General features: G+C 42.8%; 2 protein-coding genes and 1 long non-coding RNA gene across 3 annotated transcripts in view; all 3 read right to left on the bottom strand.

The window, feature by feature from the left end:
* Nucleotides 1–18502, bottom strand: part of LOC146963185 (NLR family CARD domain-containing protein 3-like) — a 37227-nt gene that overhangs the window by 933 nt on the left and 17792 nt on the right. The window contains exon 8 of the mRNA XM_085767978.1: nt 425–598. Within this exon, the coding sequence (XP_085624104.1) occupies nt 425–598 (174 nt within the window). The remainder of the gene's footprint in view (nt 1–424; nt 599–18502) is intronic.
* On the bottom strand, nt 7935–9395 carry LOC146963187 (NLR family CARD domain-containing protein 3-like). Its single transcript, XM_085767933.1, has 3 exons — nt 8962–9395; nt 8204–8374; nt 7935–7965 (listed from the first exon to the last, which is right to left on the bottom strand). The coding sequence occupies exons 1-3, from the start codon at nt 9393–9395 to the stop codon at nt 7935–7937; spliced, it is 636 nt and encodes a 211-aa protein (XP_085624059.1).
* Nucleotides 12245–14800, bottom strand: LOC146963186 (uncharacterized). Its single transcript, XR_015034745.1, has 3 exons — nt 14648–14800; nt 12761–12938; nt 12245–12380 (listed from the first exon to the last, which is right to left on the bottom strand). It is a non-coding gene; the product is annotated as an uncharacterized LOC146963186 (long non-coding RNA).

Here is an 18502-nt window from a genome sequence, read left to right as displayed (position 1 = left end):
ACTTTGTTGCCATGACAACAAACATGAGATGCTGAACTCTGTTGCCATGACAACAAACATATAGAAACATGTTGAATGAAGCTCAGAGACAAAACCTGCTGACTGACTTCACAGACTGAACCTGCTCCAACTTCTTCACAGCGCTGAAACCAACACACACACACCTGCTTATTATGGTATGTTGGCTTTGAATGTTTCACTACAAACCTCACAGAGCTTCAGGAAAGAGGAAGAGCCACCAGCTATTGATTATAGATCAGTTATTGTCTGACACATTACATGTGTTTCTGTAGTTGACTGGACTAAAAGCAGAGAAGAAGAAAACGGACGTCACCATGACGACCCTCAGTGTGGATCAGTAGCCTATAATATCACAGCTTTCACATCACATTCATCTGAGCACAGAGATAAAACAGAGTCTGACCTCAGAGTCTCCAGTCTACAGTCTGGACTCTCCAGAAAACCACTCAGATCCTTCACTGCTGAATCCTGCAGGATGTTTCCACTCAGGTCCAGGAGTCTCAGGTGGGAGGGGTTGGACTTCAGAGCTGAGACCAGAGAAGAACAGCTGATCTCTGACAACCAGCAGCTCTTCAATCTGAATGAAGAATTAAAGAAGAAGATGAAATTATTGATCATTTATCAGATCACACACACACACACACACACACACACTAGGGGTTGCATGACTTTTGATGATTTTTTAAAGTCGACTCTAATCCACTGCCCGCGGAAGCGCAGCGCCTCACAGGTGCTTGGCTGGTGTCAGCAGCAGCTTCTCCTGCTCTCTCCGCGCCGGTCAAACATCGACCCGTCTGTAGGCTACTCGGTTTTCCAGCGCTGTATGTATGTATGTGTGTCTTGTGTGCAGATGCAACTGACAAATATTTATAGACGGACAAGCAAACATTTATTTATTTTATTTTGAAAATTGACCGGATTCTCTCGCCTTTTCTGTGCCCGACTTCCTGTCTGGTACGATCTCGTTCTATCCAGCTTGACGGTGCTCGTATTTTTTTCATTCAGCGCACTCAGCTGTTGTTTCAAGCCGCTCCTTGTACTGTCACATGATCAGCGACGTCAAGCTCAAAACGTCATTGTGGAGCTGTAAGGTCGACTAGACTGTGCAACCCCTAACACACACACACACACACACACACACACACACACACCCCTAAGATCTACAACAGTAACATTCAGTGAACTCAGGGTTTCCCGCAGCCGCCTTAACAGGAAAGAGCTGCCGCCTAAACTAACGTCTTTAAAAAAAAAAAAATGTAGCGATATTCGCCGCCGCCGCACCCCCCCCCACCCCCGTCGGACGATGGCCGCATCCTCTCACACACATACACACCACGGAGAAGCGCGCATGCATAACAGCAGCGCGTGTTGAAAGCGAAACTTAATACGCACGGCGCGGTGCGTCCCCCCCCCCGTCGACAGATCCGCGCCCCCCCCCCCCCCCCCCCCACACACACCACCTTAACTAACACATTTTCTGGGGGAAACACTGGAACTGACCTCAGAGTCTCCAGTCTACAGTCTGGACTCTCCAGAAAACCACTCAGATCCTTCACTCCTGAATCCTGCAGGTGGTTGTAGCTCAGGTCCAGGTGTCTCAGGTGGAAGGGGTTGGACTCCAGAGCTGAGACCAGGGAAGAACAGCTGATCTCTGACAAACTGCAGTTCTTCAGTCTGAATAAAGAATAAAATTGAGTTGAGGACAAAGCTCCTTGTTGACAGCGTTCAGTGTCTCATCATCTGTTCAGAGCTGAAGAAGCTTCAGAAAGAACCAGTTTAGAAAATCAAAGTCCAACAGCTGAAGCAACAAGAAGCAGGTTAGACAGTGACATAGAGAGAAAACAGCTCATTACAGTTTTTTACGATCGCGATGACCCATTTCAGTCAGGACCACTTTGTCAAAATAATCTATATTCACTTGCACAAGTTTTATTTGGCGGTATGGTACTGTTCTGGGACCCCCTGCTCTTCCACGCTCTTGCGCAGAAAGCCTGAGGCAGGAACCTTCCTGCCCTTCATGAGCCATCATGAGCGGCATAAACAGGGAGCGCAGCAGCAAAGAAAACCCAGTCAGAGTAGAGCAACTAACAAGACTCAATGATGAGGTTCATGACAGATAACAGGAGGAGCTGGGGTGGAGGTGGGTTGCAAACAGCGAGCAGAGGCAGCAGCAAGGGAGGTGACGTCGGGCTCTCAATGCAATTCTCCAATAGGAAGCAGCCACGGGGAGTCAGCTGAGCCATCAGCTGATCTGCTCGCTGCTACGCTGTTGATGCTGATTTAGAGCTTGACGTCATGGCCTGCCAGAAATAACGCTATGCTTGACTTTTCAATACTTAAAAAACTTTCTCAAAACTCTTAACACAGTTGGCACAACATCAGCCTGCGTGGGCTATACAATTAACACATTTCTTGTTCTTTTCACACAAAATACACACATTCAACACATTTAAAATTAGTTTTAACTTCTTTTACACACAAACTCAACTAAGACCAAAACAGTAGATGTTAAACTGGTAAATTTTCAATTGCTTTCACACAGTTTGTCAAAACAGAAAACCTCATGTTCAAAGCCAAACCTAAAGACCAAGTGAACAGCAGTTCACATTGTAGACTGAAACTAAGGGCGCTTTCACACTGTCCTCGTTTGGTCCGCTTTAAACGGACCTATCATATAAGGACTCTTATAGTTGAATGGACGTTACAACAGTAACCGTAAATCGTTTTGTTTACTTCAGACTCCCGCTCAGCGTGTTGCTACTTCCACTTACCTGTCCGGCTGATATGAGTGTTCTGTGTGCTTGTGCTCATGTGTGACTGTGCTAGTTTCCAGAGCCAGTAGTAACGTTTATTAATTCATTCCAAAGTATCGTGTGGACCTTTCACTACTTTACAGGACCAGAGTTCGTTTCCTCAGATAGTCCGCTTCGTTTGGGCGGGTGTGAGAGCTCATACGAACTCTGGTGCGGATCAAACAAACAAACTCTGGTCCGCTTGAAAACGGGGGTCTCGGTTTGTTTCCAAGTGAACCCTGGTGTGGTTCGTATGCCGTGCGAAAGCTCACCGGACTAAACACAGGACCAAATGTACGTAGTGCATGACGTAGTGACGCAGCAACACCAACAACTCGACGTCTCTCGTCAGTCTCCGTCTTTTCCTCTGGTGCCGTTTCTCTGTCCTCAGTGCAGCTGTCGGGTTCACCAAACCAAGTGATAAATGCAACAATGTTGCAACTTTCAGCCTCCCAAGCGAACCGAGTCCCCTTGGTTAGGTGTGAAAGCGACCTAATTTATGACCTGTATTTTGTTTCATTGCTTTTGAAAAACAGTCGATGAGCTCATGCAAATACATCATCACAGTTTATTCTTTTTTTCTTTTTACAGTAACAGTAATTTCTTCTGCTCCTTTTTCTTTTTGTGTATTTGACAATAGTGAATGACAGCTACTGTAAATGCTGATTTTTTTTCTCTCTTTGCTCTTTACTTTCATTTGCAAATACTGTAATACAGTAAAGTGTTTACTGGAAAAACCTGTCATTTACTGTCTTCTTTCATAAACTGCTCTGAGATGGGTCTTTCATTTTTTTGTACATGAGATATGACAGGAGACCGTTCTACTCGTTGAGCCGGCCGACACATACGGTAAAACGACTGTGTCAATCCGCCATATTCTCATTTATTCAACACGTTCTTCACAACAACACTTCACTTCCTGCTTTCTCTACGGAAGCCGCATGAGACCTGTTAGAGAATAATTTCACCTCCCTATAGATAGTTGTGTAAGTTAATGGTCAATCCCTCTGTGTCATAGTGACTTTCTGTTATATTACTGCTGGGGCAGTTATCTGCCCTATTTTCTCTCTGAGGAACATGCTAAGGCCAGGTATGATTCCTTATCTTCATGTTTATTCACTATAGCCAATTGGATGTTAACACATCTCCCCTTTGCTATCTCGGCCCACCTTTCTAGTATAAGAATCTGAGCTTTACTGTTTGACCCTCAGAATTGAGATGGATTCAGGCACTCATGTTGTGTTGACGACTCTTCTATTCTCCTTGTACAAGTAAATAAACTCCTTCAGCATAAGATATACGGGACTCTGGTACTTCTTCTTCTTCATCGGCATCACCACAAATTTCTCCCTAACAAGACCTAACCGTAACAGGTGGCTCAAAATTCAAAGCATACTCAAAACTTATTATTACTCAGTATAAATAAGTACAAATAGCAAAACAATAACTAGAAAATTTCCTCTCGGGAAATTTTGAATGGGCCACGGGAGCTATTGCGGGTTGTGCCATCTCTGTCAACATGGGAATCAAACCCACGATCTTAAGGTCAAGACAGAGCTGATCAGACAGACACATGATCATTAGGGGTGTAACGGTACACAAAAGTCACGGTTCGGTACGTACCTCGGTTCAGGGGTCACGGTTCGGTACGGTTTCGGTACAACAGACACTAATTGAATGTAAAACTAAAATCTGTCTTGTGTTATAAAAGTTAAAAGAAAAAAGAATACAAAATAAAACAAGTGCATTAGGAGTGTTATAATGCCATTCATTAATTCTAGAGGGAAAAAAATGTGCACTTGACAACTGGCAACTATTATTCGAATTATTAAATTATTATTATTATTAAAAAAATATTATTAAAAAAACAAAACAATAAACTGACATCAATGTTGGTTTACACAGTTAAATTAGACTAGCAGTTACTTTGGTGATGTTTCTGGTCCTGCCTGTGTTCATAAAACATATTAGGCAGCTACACGCACATCCCCCAAAAAACTGAAGACTAGGTGCTGGACCACCAAGAAAGACACAGGTAAGGAAAAAAGGAGAGCGCACCCTAGTTAAAAGCTCCCGTGACAGTTTAATGTCACTCACACGTTTCAGGCGTCAGCCCTTCATCAGACAAAATGTGTCTGATTATATATAGTGTGCGGTCTCCTTTTCTCCTCACCTGTCTGTGTTCATGTCAAGAGGCTTAAAAGCTGCGGGATAAGTTGTTGCACACAACTAGTCTTCTTCCTTGCACCAGTGATTGACATATCGGGTTGAACATGCGCTACGTGTTTGATGCGTTTCTAGCGACTCACCGCGCATCCGTGAAACATCGCCGACGGACTTTGTCCGGTGGACCAGTCGCGAGCATGGATGTATTATGGTCGCGAGCCGCCGCCGCCGCCGTTTGTTTCATTGAGAAGCCACAGTGACATGAATGAAGCAGACATCTCCTCCTCTAACTTCACTCTCTCATCACTTCTCTTCTTCGTCTGCTGTGACGGCTGCAGGCAGCTTCGAGGCTCATTACCGCCACCTGGATTCGAGTGAGGACTCGACTTTTTTTTTTTTTTTTTTTTTATATTCTCCCAGACGTATTCGTCGTGTGACTGTGTGCACCGAACCGTGACCCCCGTACCGTGACGGCACGGGACGAATACATATACCGTTACACCCCTAATGATCATCTTTCTATGCACTGATATGGAGGAGCTGTAACCACATTAGGTTAACTGTGTGTGTGTGTGTGTGTGTGTGTGTGTGTGTGTGTGTGTGTGTGACTGTAATCACATGAAGCTCTGCATCCTGTGTCAGTCTGATTTAGCTGTGTCTGTGTTTATAAACATTTAAACGAGCGCCAGGTGGATTGTTTATGAAGTTAACGAGCTCTGGCCTGAGGATCAAAGAGGTTACCACGGCGATAGGGGCCCCCGCAGGCTGAGACAGACAGAAACGTGGAGAAAAAGAGCCATTTTCTGCCTCTGCACCGGTCTCACATTTAGGCTTAGGGTGAGAAAACGGTAACTCCTATCAGAACAAAACACAGATCACATTGCTCTAAGGACTTCCTGAAAATTTCGGTACGATTTGGTGTTTCTACAGTAAATATTTTGGCGGCGCTGGCAGTTTTAAAACATCAGGCCGTTCTGCTCCTCTCAGAAAATATTTGTATTGGAGTCAATGAGGAGCAGGGACAGACGTGGCCGCACTCAGAGGCTGATTCTGTAAGTTCTGTAAGTCTCTCTGATATTTTGAGCACATGAATTGATAGATAACAAGTTTGTCTTACAAATTCTGAAAAAATTATGTGTGTAGAGTGTAAATTGTGGCCGTGCTGACAGTTTATCCAGAAAAAATACAGAATGTTTCTTCACTCTCTCCCACTCTAACCGATGATGTCACGTGCTCTGACACGAACATTCCATGCAATACACACCCATTATAAACTCATTTCTCCAAAAATGATCATGGTCATTGATCAGGGATTGATCAAAAACTATATGACCTATCAAAACGTGGAGTAATACGACAATACACAAGACTTGTGTCTACTGTTTAAAGTTTAAATGAAGTCTCTAGGTGAAAGTATGCCTGAGCAGTAGACGTTTGTTAAACTCCAATGATTGGTCTTTTTCGCTTCAATGCAAAATTTTGCGCGTAAACTGTTGAGAAAAGTAATAGCACACCGATCCCGATCAAACCGCACGTTTTGATATATAAGTGCCCGGGCACTGGTCCCTGCAGCTATTTCATAGCGGTGCGATGGCCCGTGGCCCTAATAAGTATAAAGAAAATGGCGGAGAGGAAGAAAGCATTCACACTAATTAACTGTTTTGGGAATTGTGTGTTTTAGGTGTGATGTGTGTGAAGAGTTTTAGTGTTGTTGTGTTTTAAGTATTGAAGAACGGGTCATAGCGATTGTAAAAAACTGTAATATTCACACACGCAGTGACTCTGCCTCTTCACCTGTCAGCTCCACCTGTGGCTCCATTCAGACAAACTAATGTTGAGCAGCCACATTGATCAGAGGTTACTGACGATGCTCAACGTGTGAGGCTGAACTCTGTTGCCATGACAACACACGTGTGAGGCTGAACTCTGCTGTTAGGACAACACACGTGTGAGACAGACTCTCACCTGCTTATTATGGGATGTTGGCTTTGAATGTTTCACTACAAACACCACAGAGCCTCAGGAAAGAGGAGGAGCCACCAGCTATTGATTATAAATCATTATTGTCTGACACACTGGACTAAAAGCAGAGTAGAAGAAAACAGACATCACCATGACGACCCTCAGTGTGGATCAGTAGCCTATAATAACTATGTTGCCATGACAACAAACATAGAAACATGTTGAATGAAGTTCAGAGACAAAACCTGCTGACTGACTTCACAGATTGAACCTGCTCCAACTTCTACACAGAGCTGAAACCAGCACACACACACACACACACACCTTATTATGGGATGTTGGCTTCCACCACAGAACCTCAGGAAAGAGGAGGAGCCACCAGCTATTGATTATAGATCAGTTATTGTCTAACAAGTGTTTCTGTAGTTGACTGGACTAAAAGCAGAGAAGAATAAAACCAAGACGACCCTCAGTGTGGATCAGTATAATATCACAGCTTTCACATCACATTCATCTGAGAACATGAATAAAACAGAGTCTGACCTCAGAGTCTCCAGTCTACAGTCTGGACTCTCCAGAAAACCACTCCGATCCTTCACTCCAGAATCCTGCAGGTCGTTGTCACTCAGGTCCAGTTTTCTAAGGTGGGAGGGGTTGGACTTCAGAGCTGAGACCAGAGAAGACAAGCTGATCTCTGACAAACTGCAGTGCATCAATCTGAATAAAGAATAAAAGCAGTGAGTTGAGAACAAAGCTCCGTGTTGACAGCATTCAGTGTCTCATCATCAGTGAATCTAAGTGAGTGGTCATGTGACCAGAGGCAGCTCCACAGACACTGTGGACAGGAAGTAAACTCCTTTAATGTCATGTGACCATGAGCTGAAGCTTCCTTCCTGTGGAGCCCAGTGTTGATGTTCATGAGCCTCAGTGTCTCCACAGTGGGATCATCAAACCAACACTGTTCTCTGAGCTACAGGACTTTGACCTGACCTCTCACACTGGGAAGCTGCTTTGACCTTTGACCCTGAACCAAGCAAAGAGGGAAAACTCAGATCTACATCACATCTGCTCAGCTTCAGCTACAGTGGTTGATCCAGCTGTTCTGTTAGCAGCTTCATCTGAGAGCCAGCTCATCATCATCATCATCACACTGACCTCTGAGTGACCTCTGACCCTTCACCTTCTACCAGCTGCAGTAACATGGAGTCAGAAACTGAACTGAACTCAGACAAAAGTCCAACAGGTCCAGTCAGTGAACTCACCTCAGAGTCTCCAGTCGACAGTTTGGACTCTCCAGTCCAGCACACACAACCTCCACTGAGTCACTCAGGTCGTTTTCACTCAGGTCCAGGTGTCTCAGGTGGGAGGGGTTGGACTTCAGAGCTGAGGCCACGACTTCATAGTGACTCTCTGAGAGTCCACAACGAACAACTCTGTGAAGAGAGAAAATATGAAACGTGTCAGAATGAAATGAGATGAAAGCTGCAGTAAAAACACAGTTGATGCATCTGATGACAGGACGTGATGATGTGATGAACATCTGAGCTTCAGCTCTTCTTCTCTCAGTTTGATCCTCATCACTCACAGCTTCAGTCTGAGGCTCTGTTGACTCTCAGTGACACTTCGTGAGTATGTGTTGTGTTGTGTTGTGTTGTGTTGTGTTGTGTTGTGTTGTGCTCTGCTCTGCTGTCAGACAGACTGAAAACTTCACTGTGTCTTCTCTTCTATTGTTACTGTTCACTGTGCTGCTGCAATACTGCAGGATCCTCCACTGTGGGATCAATAAATATACCAATACCAATCAATAAACACACAATAATGAGCCATTACACACTTGGTACTACTGTGATGGAATATAAAACTTGACGCTGTCTTTACATGACACCAAACCTGTCACCTGAGTCAGTGTGGGCGGAGTCTGAAGATGACATCACCTGAGGACACCAATCAGACTGCACAGCTGCCTCTGAGACACTGTGTTTATCTTATCAATAATTATATTGATCATGTCTGGACTCACTTAGCCTTCCTGCAGTTCCTCACAGCTGGGATCAGTCTCTGTCGTCCCTCTGCTGATGTGTTGTACTTGTTCAGGTCAAACTCGTCCAGAACCTGCTCTGACATCTGCAGCATGTAGGCCAGAGCTGAACACTGGATCTCAGAGAGTCTCTCTGATCTGTTCTCTGACTCCAGGAACTGTTGGATCTCCTGATGAACTGACTGGTCCTTCATCTCCGTCAGACAGTGGAAGATGTTGATGCTTCTGTCTGGAGAGATTTTATCACTCTTCATCTCCTTCAGGTTGTTGATGGTTCTCTGGATGGTTTCTGGACTGTTGTCTGTCTGACCCAGCAGACCTCCTAACAGCCTCTGGTTGGACTCTAGAGAGAGGCCATGAAGGAAGCGAACAAACAGGTCCAGGTGACCGTTTCTACTGCTGAAGGATTTCTGCATGACTCTCTGCAGGAATTCATCCAGGGTTAAAGGGCTGTTAGTGATCCATGGAGGACTAAAAAATGTTGATCGATGATAGAAAGTCCTTGCTCTCTCTCCCTCTTCGTAGTCTTCTCCCAGGAACTTCTTGAGGATCTGTGTGTTCCTGTTGGTGAAACAGTGGAACATGTAGACTGCAGCCAGAAACTCCTGAACACTCAGATGAACAAAGCAGTAGACTGTTTTCTGGAAGATCACACTCTCTCTTTTGAAGATCTCAGTACAGAGTCCTGAGTTCACCAAGGCCTCTGTGACATCCAGACCACACTGCTCCAGGTCTTCTTGGTAGAACATGATGTTTCCTTCCTCCAGCTGTTCAAACGCCAGCCTCCCCAGCTTCAGAAGAACTTCCCTGTCGGCCTCCGTCAGCTCCTGTGGACTCGTCTCATGTCCTTCACCGTACTTGTTCTTCTTCCTCTTTGTCTGGACCAGCAGGAAGTGTGAGTACAGGTCAGTCGTGGTCTTGGGCAGCTCTCCTCTCTGGTCTGTGGTCAACATGTGCTCCAGAACTGTAGCACTGATCCAGCAGAAGACTGGGACTTGACACATGATGTGGAGGGTCCTGGACGTCTTGATGTGTGAGATGATTCTTCTGGACAGATCTTCATCACTGGACCTCCTCCTGAAGTACTCCTCCATCTGGGCGTCAGTGAAGCCTCGGACCTCTGTTACCCTGTCGACACATGTAGGAGGGATCTGATTGGCTGCTGCAGGTCTGGAGGTGATCCAGACCAGAGCCGAGGGAAGCAGATTCCCCTGGATGAGGTTTGTCAGCAGCACGTTGACTGATGACGTCCGTGTGACATCAGACACAACCTCCCTGTTGTTGAAGTCCAGTGACAGTCGGCTTTCATCCAGGCCGTCAAAGATGAAGAGAAGTTTACAGACAGCCAGCTCCTCTGCTGTGACCTTCTGTAATATTGGATGGAAAACATGGAGCAGCCTGAGAAGACTCAACCGCTGATCTCTGATCAGGTTCAGCTCCCTGAACGAAAGCAGAACCAGCAGACTGACATCTTGGTTCTCCAAGCCCTCGGCCCAGTCCAGAGTGAACTTCTGCACCGAGAAGGTTTTTCCAATGCCAGCGACGCCGTTGGTCAGAACCACTCTGATGGGTCTCTGTTGGACAGGTGAGACCATAGAGACGTCCTCTCTCTGTTGGACAGGTGAGACAGTAGAGACGTCCTCTCTCTGTTGGACAGGTGAGACATCCTCTCTCTGTTGGACAGGTGAGACCATAGAGACATCCTCTCTCTGTTGGACAGGTGAGACCGTAGAGACGTCCTCTCTCTGTTGGACAGGTGAGACAGTAGAGATGTCCTCTCTCTGTTGGACAGGTGAGACAGTAGAGACGTCCTCTCTCTGTTGGACAGGTAAGTCTTTAAAGATGTCGTTGCACTTGATTGGAGTGTCATGGAGGATCTTCTTCTTCTTGGACGTTGTCTCCAGCTGTCTCACCTCATGTTGGGTATTAACCTCTTCACTCTGTCCCTCTGTGATGTAGAGCTCAGTGTAGATGCTGTTGAGGAGGGTTTCACTTCCTGTTCCACTTTCTGTTCCCTCAGTTCCTTCAGTCACTCGTTCACATCTGCTCCTCAGACTGATCTTATGTTGATCTAAAACCTCCTGCAGACCACCATCTGCTGAGGGAGAAGAGACAGAGTCAGACTGAAGACAGAGAGTCTGACAATCTGATCAGATTATTTTCATCAGCTACAGAAAAACTACAGACAACAAAGAGAAGGTTTGAATCATCATCTTAAATGTCAGTGCTGTGTGATGGAACAATGACTCTGGAGAAAACAACAAATGACCACATCAGCAGACAGATGTTCAGTCTCACTTTGTACACAGCTGCTCTGATTGGCTGTCTGCAGCTCACCTCTGGTTCTGGGTCTTTGTCCACACTGGGGACAGGAGGGGGGTCCTGAAGAACCAGACTGGTCCCAGTCTGAGGTGAAACACTGTCTGCAGAACCAGTGTCCACAGCTGGTGGAGACTGGATCCTTCAGGACGTCCTTACAGAGACCACAGCAGGACAGCTGCTGGTCCACAGAGACACCACTCCTCTTTCTCCTGTCAAGACATTTCTGGATCAACAACATGTCACAGCTCCACATCTGAGCTCTGATTGGCTGCTGACAGAGTGTGTGCATGTTTCTGTCTCTGAGGTTTGTTGTGAACCTTCAGAGTCTGATGGATCTGGTTCCTTCACATGAGTCTAATGACTGAATCATCTTCAGCTCAGTTTACAGTAGAAACCGTCTCTTACCGTGACTCTGAAGGTCCAGGTACAGGTACAGGTTCAGTACTGAACCAAAGAGGTTGATCTTTGGAGTAGTCACTCCTCAGAGACCAACAGGTGGGTCCAGGTCCAGGTCCAGGTCTGAACCAAAGAGGTTGATCTTTGGAGTAGTCACTCCTCAGAGACCAACAGGTGGGTCCAAGTCCAGGTCCAGGTCCAGGTCCAGGTCCGAACCAAAGAGGTTGATCTTTGGAGTAGTCACTCCTCAAAGACCAACAGGTGGGTCCAAGTCCAGGTCCAGGTCCAGGTCCAGGTCCAGGTCCAGGTCCAGGTCCAGGTCCAGGTCCAGATCTGAACCAAAGAGGTTGATCTTTGGAGTAGTCACTCTTCATGGACAGACAGATGGATCCTGGAGACTCTGCTCTCAGTCTCTGGTTTTGACCACTGCAAACACAAACATGTTTTTATTGACATCACATTGATCAGTGACGTTGCAGCAGCTCAACACAGGTTCAGTTTCAGGTTTGTATCAGGTTTCTTACTCTGAGTCTGAAGGTCCAGGTCCAAGTCCAGGTCTGAAGTCTGGATTAAGCTCTTTGAACCGGTCACTCTTCAAAGATGGACAGATTGATCCTGGAGACTCTGATCCGTCCTTCTTTTCTTTTTCCATGTTAACACTCATCTTCAGGACTTCAGTCGGTCTGAGAGGGAAACCAGAAACACACACAGTCTGATCACCTGTCACAAACAAATACACTGAGGACAAACTATCATCACTGTCTACAGTTGTTGTCCTCCACCACTCAGAGTCCTTTCACATTAAATCCATGTTTATCCAGTAACCACGACCTTTGACCTTTGACCTCTAAAGTTTTCTCAGGTCCTTGAGTTCAAGTTGATGTTTGTTCTGAATCTGAAGAAGTTTACAGTCGAGGTCAAACTGAGACAATGTGATGACGTCTGTACGGACTACGACTGACTCTTCTTCTCTCCACAGTCCACACAGACAAACTGACTCTGATGCTTCAACAACAACAACAGTGATAACAAATAATAATAATAATGTTGTGTTAACACTCACTTGTCTCTGACTTCAGTTTCTCTTCTTCTGCTCCGTTCACTCTAAAATGGTGTCTTGTTTCAGGAAATCATTGTTCAGTTTTAAGTGCGTAGTTGCAGAGAGGAAGTCTCTTTACACAGTAGACTGGCTCCACCTGCTGGGTAACTCCTGGTATTACACCTGTATGGACAGATGAAACCTGACACACACACACATAGAATCAAGACAATAATTTTAATCTCATTTCAACTATAATGATCTTCAGGGCGGTGTTTAGCTCAGTTGGTAGAGCACCCATCCTATTCTGCGTGTCATTCCCCCCTCTCTCTGTCTACCATTTCCTGTCTCTCTCAACTCTCCTATTAGTCCAGTCATTTTATGAGAAAAGGTTAAACAAATTGCAACAGAAGCAAACTCATCTGATTTTGTATCCTCAGCATGTCCTGAGTGAGGGAAAAAAAGCCCCGAAGAATCCCATTAGGGGAAAGTTTCGAAAAATACCCAAACATATCCCATTCATACGCATATAAAAAAAAAATTTCACATGAATAGGGTAAAATTTTTAACCTTTAGATATCTCAATGAAAATTACTGAGTTGATTACTTATATTAAGACAAACAAAAAATGTATTACAAGTTTTTTGAAATTCTTTGTTAACATGAGCAAATTTGCAGAAATTTGCATAAATTCCACCGTTTTGATGGCACATGTATATATGAAGTTGCTGTGGTGGTACCGGCATGAAAACTGGAATGAGTTGACTCCATCGGTCAACCGACAAGTTGACCACTTTAAATTTCAAGATGACTGCAATTTTTCAAGACATCCCTTAACCCTTAGTAGAGCAGGTATGACATGCTCCGTCTCTATTAATGCTCATGGGCCTAAATTGGTTCCATTCCTTTTTTAACTGTAATATCATATTACAGTTAAAAAATGTCTTGTTCAATCTTGTTAACATATTATATGTTAACAAGATTGAACAAGACATTTTCACCTGCTCTACTCAATGTTTAGATCAGGTGTTGTATGTATGCAAATTAGCCATACGTAATTGGATTATGCACTGTTGGCTCATGTCATACCTGCTCTACTAAGGATGTGGCTGTCGTGAAAAATTGCAGTCATCTTGAAATTTAAAGTGGTCAACTTGTCGGTTGACCGATGGAGTCAACTCATTCCAATTTTCATGCCGGTGCCACCACAGCAACTTCATATATACATGTGCCGTCAAAACGGTGGAATTTATGCAAATATATGCAAATTTATGCAAATTTGCTCATGTTAACAAAGAATTTCAAAAAACTTGTAATACATTTTTTGTTTGTCTTAATGTAAGTAATCAACTCAGTATTTTTCATGGAGATATCTAAAGGTTAAAAATTTTACCCTATACACGTGAAAAAATTTTTTTATATGCGTATAAATGGGATATGTTTGGGTGTTTTTCGAAACTTTCCCCTAATGGGATTCTTCGGGGCTTTTTTTCCCTCACTCAGGACATGCTGAGGATACAAAATCAGTTGAGTTTGCTTCTGTTGCAATTTGTTTAACGTTGACCCCCTTTTTGGCCTAAAATTACTGGACTATATACATTAAAGACAAAAAAGCCCCCAAAAATATACTTTAAAAAAACAAAACAAAACTACAATTACCTTTGACCTCTAAAGTTTTCTCAGGTCCTTGAGTTCAAGTTGATGTTTGTTCTGAATCTGAAGAAGTTTACAGTCGAGGTCAAACTGAGACAATGTGCTGACGTCTGTACGGACTACGTCTGACTCTTCTTCTCTCCACAGTCCACACAGACAAACTGACTCTGATGCTTCAACAACAACAATAATAAAAACAACAACAACAACAACAATAATGATAACAAATAATAATAACAATGTTGTGTTAACACTCACCTCTCTCTGACTTCAGTTCCTCTCCTTCTGCTCTGTTCACTCTGAAATGGCGTCTGAACAGTTTCACTTTGCTCTGCATTTACCGGGAATCACATGAGTCATTCAGGGGGTGTTTGTTGTCCGGGAGAGTGGAGCCACCTGCTGGATCTCTGTTGGTATTATATGAACAGATGAAACCCTGGAAACAGTGAACTGAAAGATTTAAAGAAACAGAAGCAGCACAGAGACACTCCACTAAGTTACATTCCAGTCTATTCTGTGTCTGATCTATCAAAAATATTATTGGATTAGTTATGGACATATACCACATGGTGTTTCTGACCTTGTGATTGGCTGCTCAGATCCTTCTGTTACTCTGTTATAACAGGACTTTATTTTTCTCGTACAAGAGCAGCTTTGTGTTCAGGTGACAGCTCACCTCTACGACTCTAGCGCTGCCGCTGGAGCTCAAAGTTCAGAGACAGTAAAAACACTGGTGTAGTCTATGTGATACTCAGGTTTACTCAGTATACTCACTGAATGCAATAATATTTCAGTTTACTGTACCCACTACACAGGGTTTTGTCTACCAGAAGAACTGAAATCAGCCCCAACTTTAAGCACTTTTAAATCCAGGTTAAAAACATTTTTATGTGTCTATGGCTGAGCCCTTTTAAACAACTTGAAATCTTAATCACTGTAAGTCCTCTTAATTGTTTTATACAAATCAATATTTCATGCTTTTAACTACATATGTATGCTCTTTTTTAGTCTAGTTTTTATTTTATTATATTTATAGGCTATATATATCCCTGGACTTTCTTTTATTCTTTTTTTGCTTTTAATTTAATGTTTCCAATTTTTACTATTTTGGGTTTTATGATAATTTTATGTTGTTAGTTTTTCCCATTTCCAATTTTTCATATTGAGTTTTCCCTTGGTATGAAATGCACTACAGTATATGCTGCCTTGCGTACAACAAAACTATTTAACTATGGTCTATGATACAGGTATGAACAGTGTACTCACCTAAAAAGCAGTAAACCCACTACAACAAATGAGACTACACCACTGAGTAAAAATGATCTGAAGCTGATTGTTCCCACTTCAGCAGAAACCTCTTCACCACAGCAGTCAGCACTCAGTTAGGTTTCTACTGTCAGCATTAAAGCAGAAGTAAGCGATCCGGTGGTTTTGGCTAACTTCTTGTCAGCCGATGCAGTCCCCGCCCTCGTCCCTACATCACCACATTCAGGCGCATCCCTTGGCTGCACACAGAGAGGACTGCCCCTTTATGCCGTTCTCTCTCCTCATTGGATAAAGGTTGTAGGATACAAGGAAAGTTTTCTCCTGGGCTCAGAGCAGAGCAGAGGGACTGACAGACCGTGTTTCAGACCAAACACTCTATAGAAGTGATTGCTGTCGGAAGATACAACTATTTAAGACTTAGATTAACACAAACATTCACCTGACTTCTGCTTTAAAACACCAGCAGCACATTCACACACAGACGCTGACTGTTATTTAGTTTCACTGGGTCGCAGCTGAGAAACAGCACGGAGAAAACTACTTCAGGAGAACTGTTGAACTTTTAATATCCACTCGAGAACAAACAGAGCACTATGTTGTCACCGTCATTACACTCACCTGACTGACTCACCTATCACTCCACCCAGTCTAAACCAGAAAAACACTACGGCCCAACCACACAACAGACGGTAGCCTGGCTAGTTCCCAATCTAAGAACACACAGAACAATCCCCAAACCAAAATCCTCACAAAATATATATTCACCTCACTGCTAATAACTATAAACTATATATAAAGACTGCTGTAGCTTCCTGATGAAATTCCCAAATATATTAATACGTTTGAACAGCTGTTGTTGGGTCCCCTATCTGTAAGATTTTTTTTTTTTTTGCTTCGTTGGGATTTCCCTTCATGTGTGCTGTGCATCATCTACATCTGTTTTTAAACTGTTCTTGTATATTATATATATTTTTTATAAATAATAATATATCTGAATCTGAATCATTGGCTATAGTCTAATGTTAATGACCTTCATCCCCAATACGGACCATACGGAGCTGATTCTGAACAAACTCGTCGGGTTTCACTTTTTTTTCTCCAACACATTTTAGGTCATTAAATGTAAACACAAAAGTTCATATTTGACCATTTGTTTTCTTGTTTTGTTTTGTTTTTTGACATTTTAGGGGAAGCAGAGTTTGTCTTGCAGTCTGAAAGGAAATAGTTAGCTACCCCGAATACAGACAGACAGACAGGAGTAACAACAACAATAATAATGTTGTGTTAACACTCACTTGTCTCAGACTTCAGTTTCTCTCCTTCTGCTCCGTTCACTCTGAAATGGCGTCTGAACTGTTTCTCTTCCTCCTTCTGTGTTTACAGGAAATCATGTTCAAAGTTCATGGTGGAGGGGAGGGGAGGGGAGGGGAGGGGCAAGGCAAATAACCCGTTTTTACAGTTTGTCTCAAAGGGGAAGTCCCTTTATACAGTAAAATGATTTGCTGTTGGATCTCTGTTGTACCTGTATGAACAGGTGACACCTGACACCATGTAGCTACAAACTGAGAGATTTAAAGAAACAGCAGCAGCACAGAGACACTCCACTAATATATAAGTCACAGTTCAGTCTGTTCTGTGTCTTTTCTATGTTATTGGATTATAGACACATCCCGCTGTTTCTTTGTGACTTTACGTTAGTGTGTGAACTTTATTTCACTTTATTATCATTTGTAGCAGACCCTTGGATTCAATGAATGAAGCGGGGAGGCTCAAACGGGTGCTTTGTTTTATTGTCTGCTGTAGCACCGTGAAAGAAAAAAGGAGATTAGATTAGAGTGAAACATCATTAACAATTTACTAGTAAAGATTCAAAAACCATCAATGAACTTATATATTACCTATTCAATATAAAATTAAAAGGTACATTAGATAGTGTTTAAAATTTCATTAAAACTTGATCATGTACAGAAATGAGGGTGTCTGACAACCACGAGGTGCTTATTATTATTTATTTGGGTATTATTTACCGACTTAGTTATTTGTTGCTCGGTTCATGTTACTTTCAGTTTGTCTTTGTATGTATGAATGTGTTTGTATATGTTTTATATGTATATGACTATATAGAGAGATAAAGATTAGTAATCATATGTTAGAATAAATCTATATGCATATAAATATTCCGAATAATATAATATAATAATATATTAGAATAAATCCAGTTAAATAACTCATGAATTAACTTACTGTATATATTATGATGACTAGATAACTTGATAGATAATTTATGAATAAGGGGTGGGAGTAAATAAGTTTTACTTCTTCCCACTCCTTTTCGGATATGAAACAAACAAAACAAAACAAAAACAAGATAATCAAATTACCTTTATTTTTCAATTATTTTCTTTTATTTTTTTTATTATATATATATTTCTTTTTTTGTTCATATGTTGTTTTTGCAAAGTTTTTATATGTTATGTCTGTCCATTTCTGTATTATGTTTTATTTCTTTTAACATGTCCGAAATAAACTTAAACTAACTAACTAACTAACTAATCAAAGAATATCAAAGTAGTGTGGATGGCATCCTTCAAAATAAAAAAACAGACATCCCGAGGATAAATGGTAATAGCCCAGGAATAGAGGTCCACAAACCTCGTTCCACTTTACCAAGTGAGCTAATCATTTATGAAGCCGAAGATGCTGTCTGAGGAACCATCTGCCTCCTAATAACAATAAAACAACCTAAACAGACTGCAGCAACATAATCAGCATAAAGATAATAGGCTACATGAGTAACAACACATAGTCCAGAAGGAAACTTACTCAGAGAACCACAAATAATCCAAA

The sequence above is a fragment of the Trachurus japonicus genome, chromosome 22 (genome assembly GCF_045865225.1).
Source record: "Trachurus japonicus isolate A0001 chromosome 22, Traja_1.0".
NCBI lineage: Eukaryota > Metazoa > Chordata > Actinopteri > Carangiformes > Carangidae > Trachurus > Trachurus japonicus.
The sequence above is the reverse complement of the archived record's forward strand: the minus strand, read 5'-3'. Positions and strand labels throughout refer to the sequence as shown.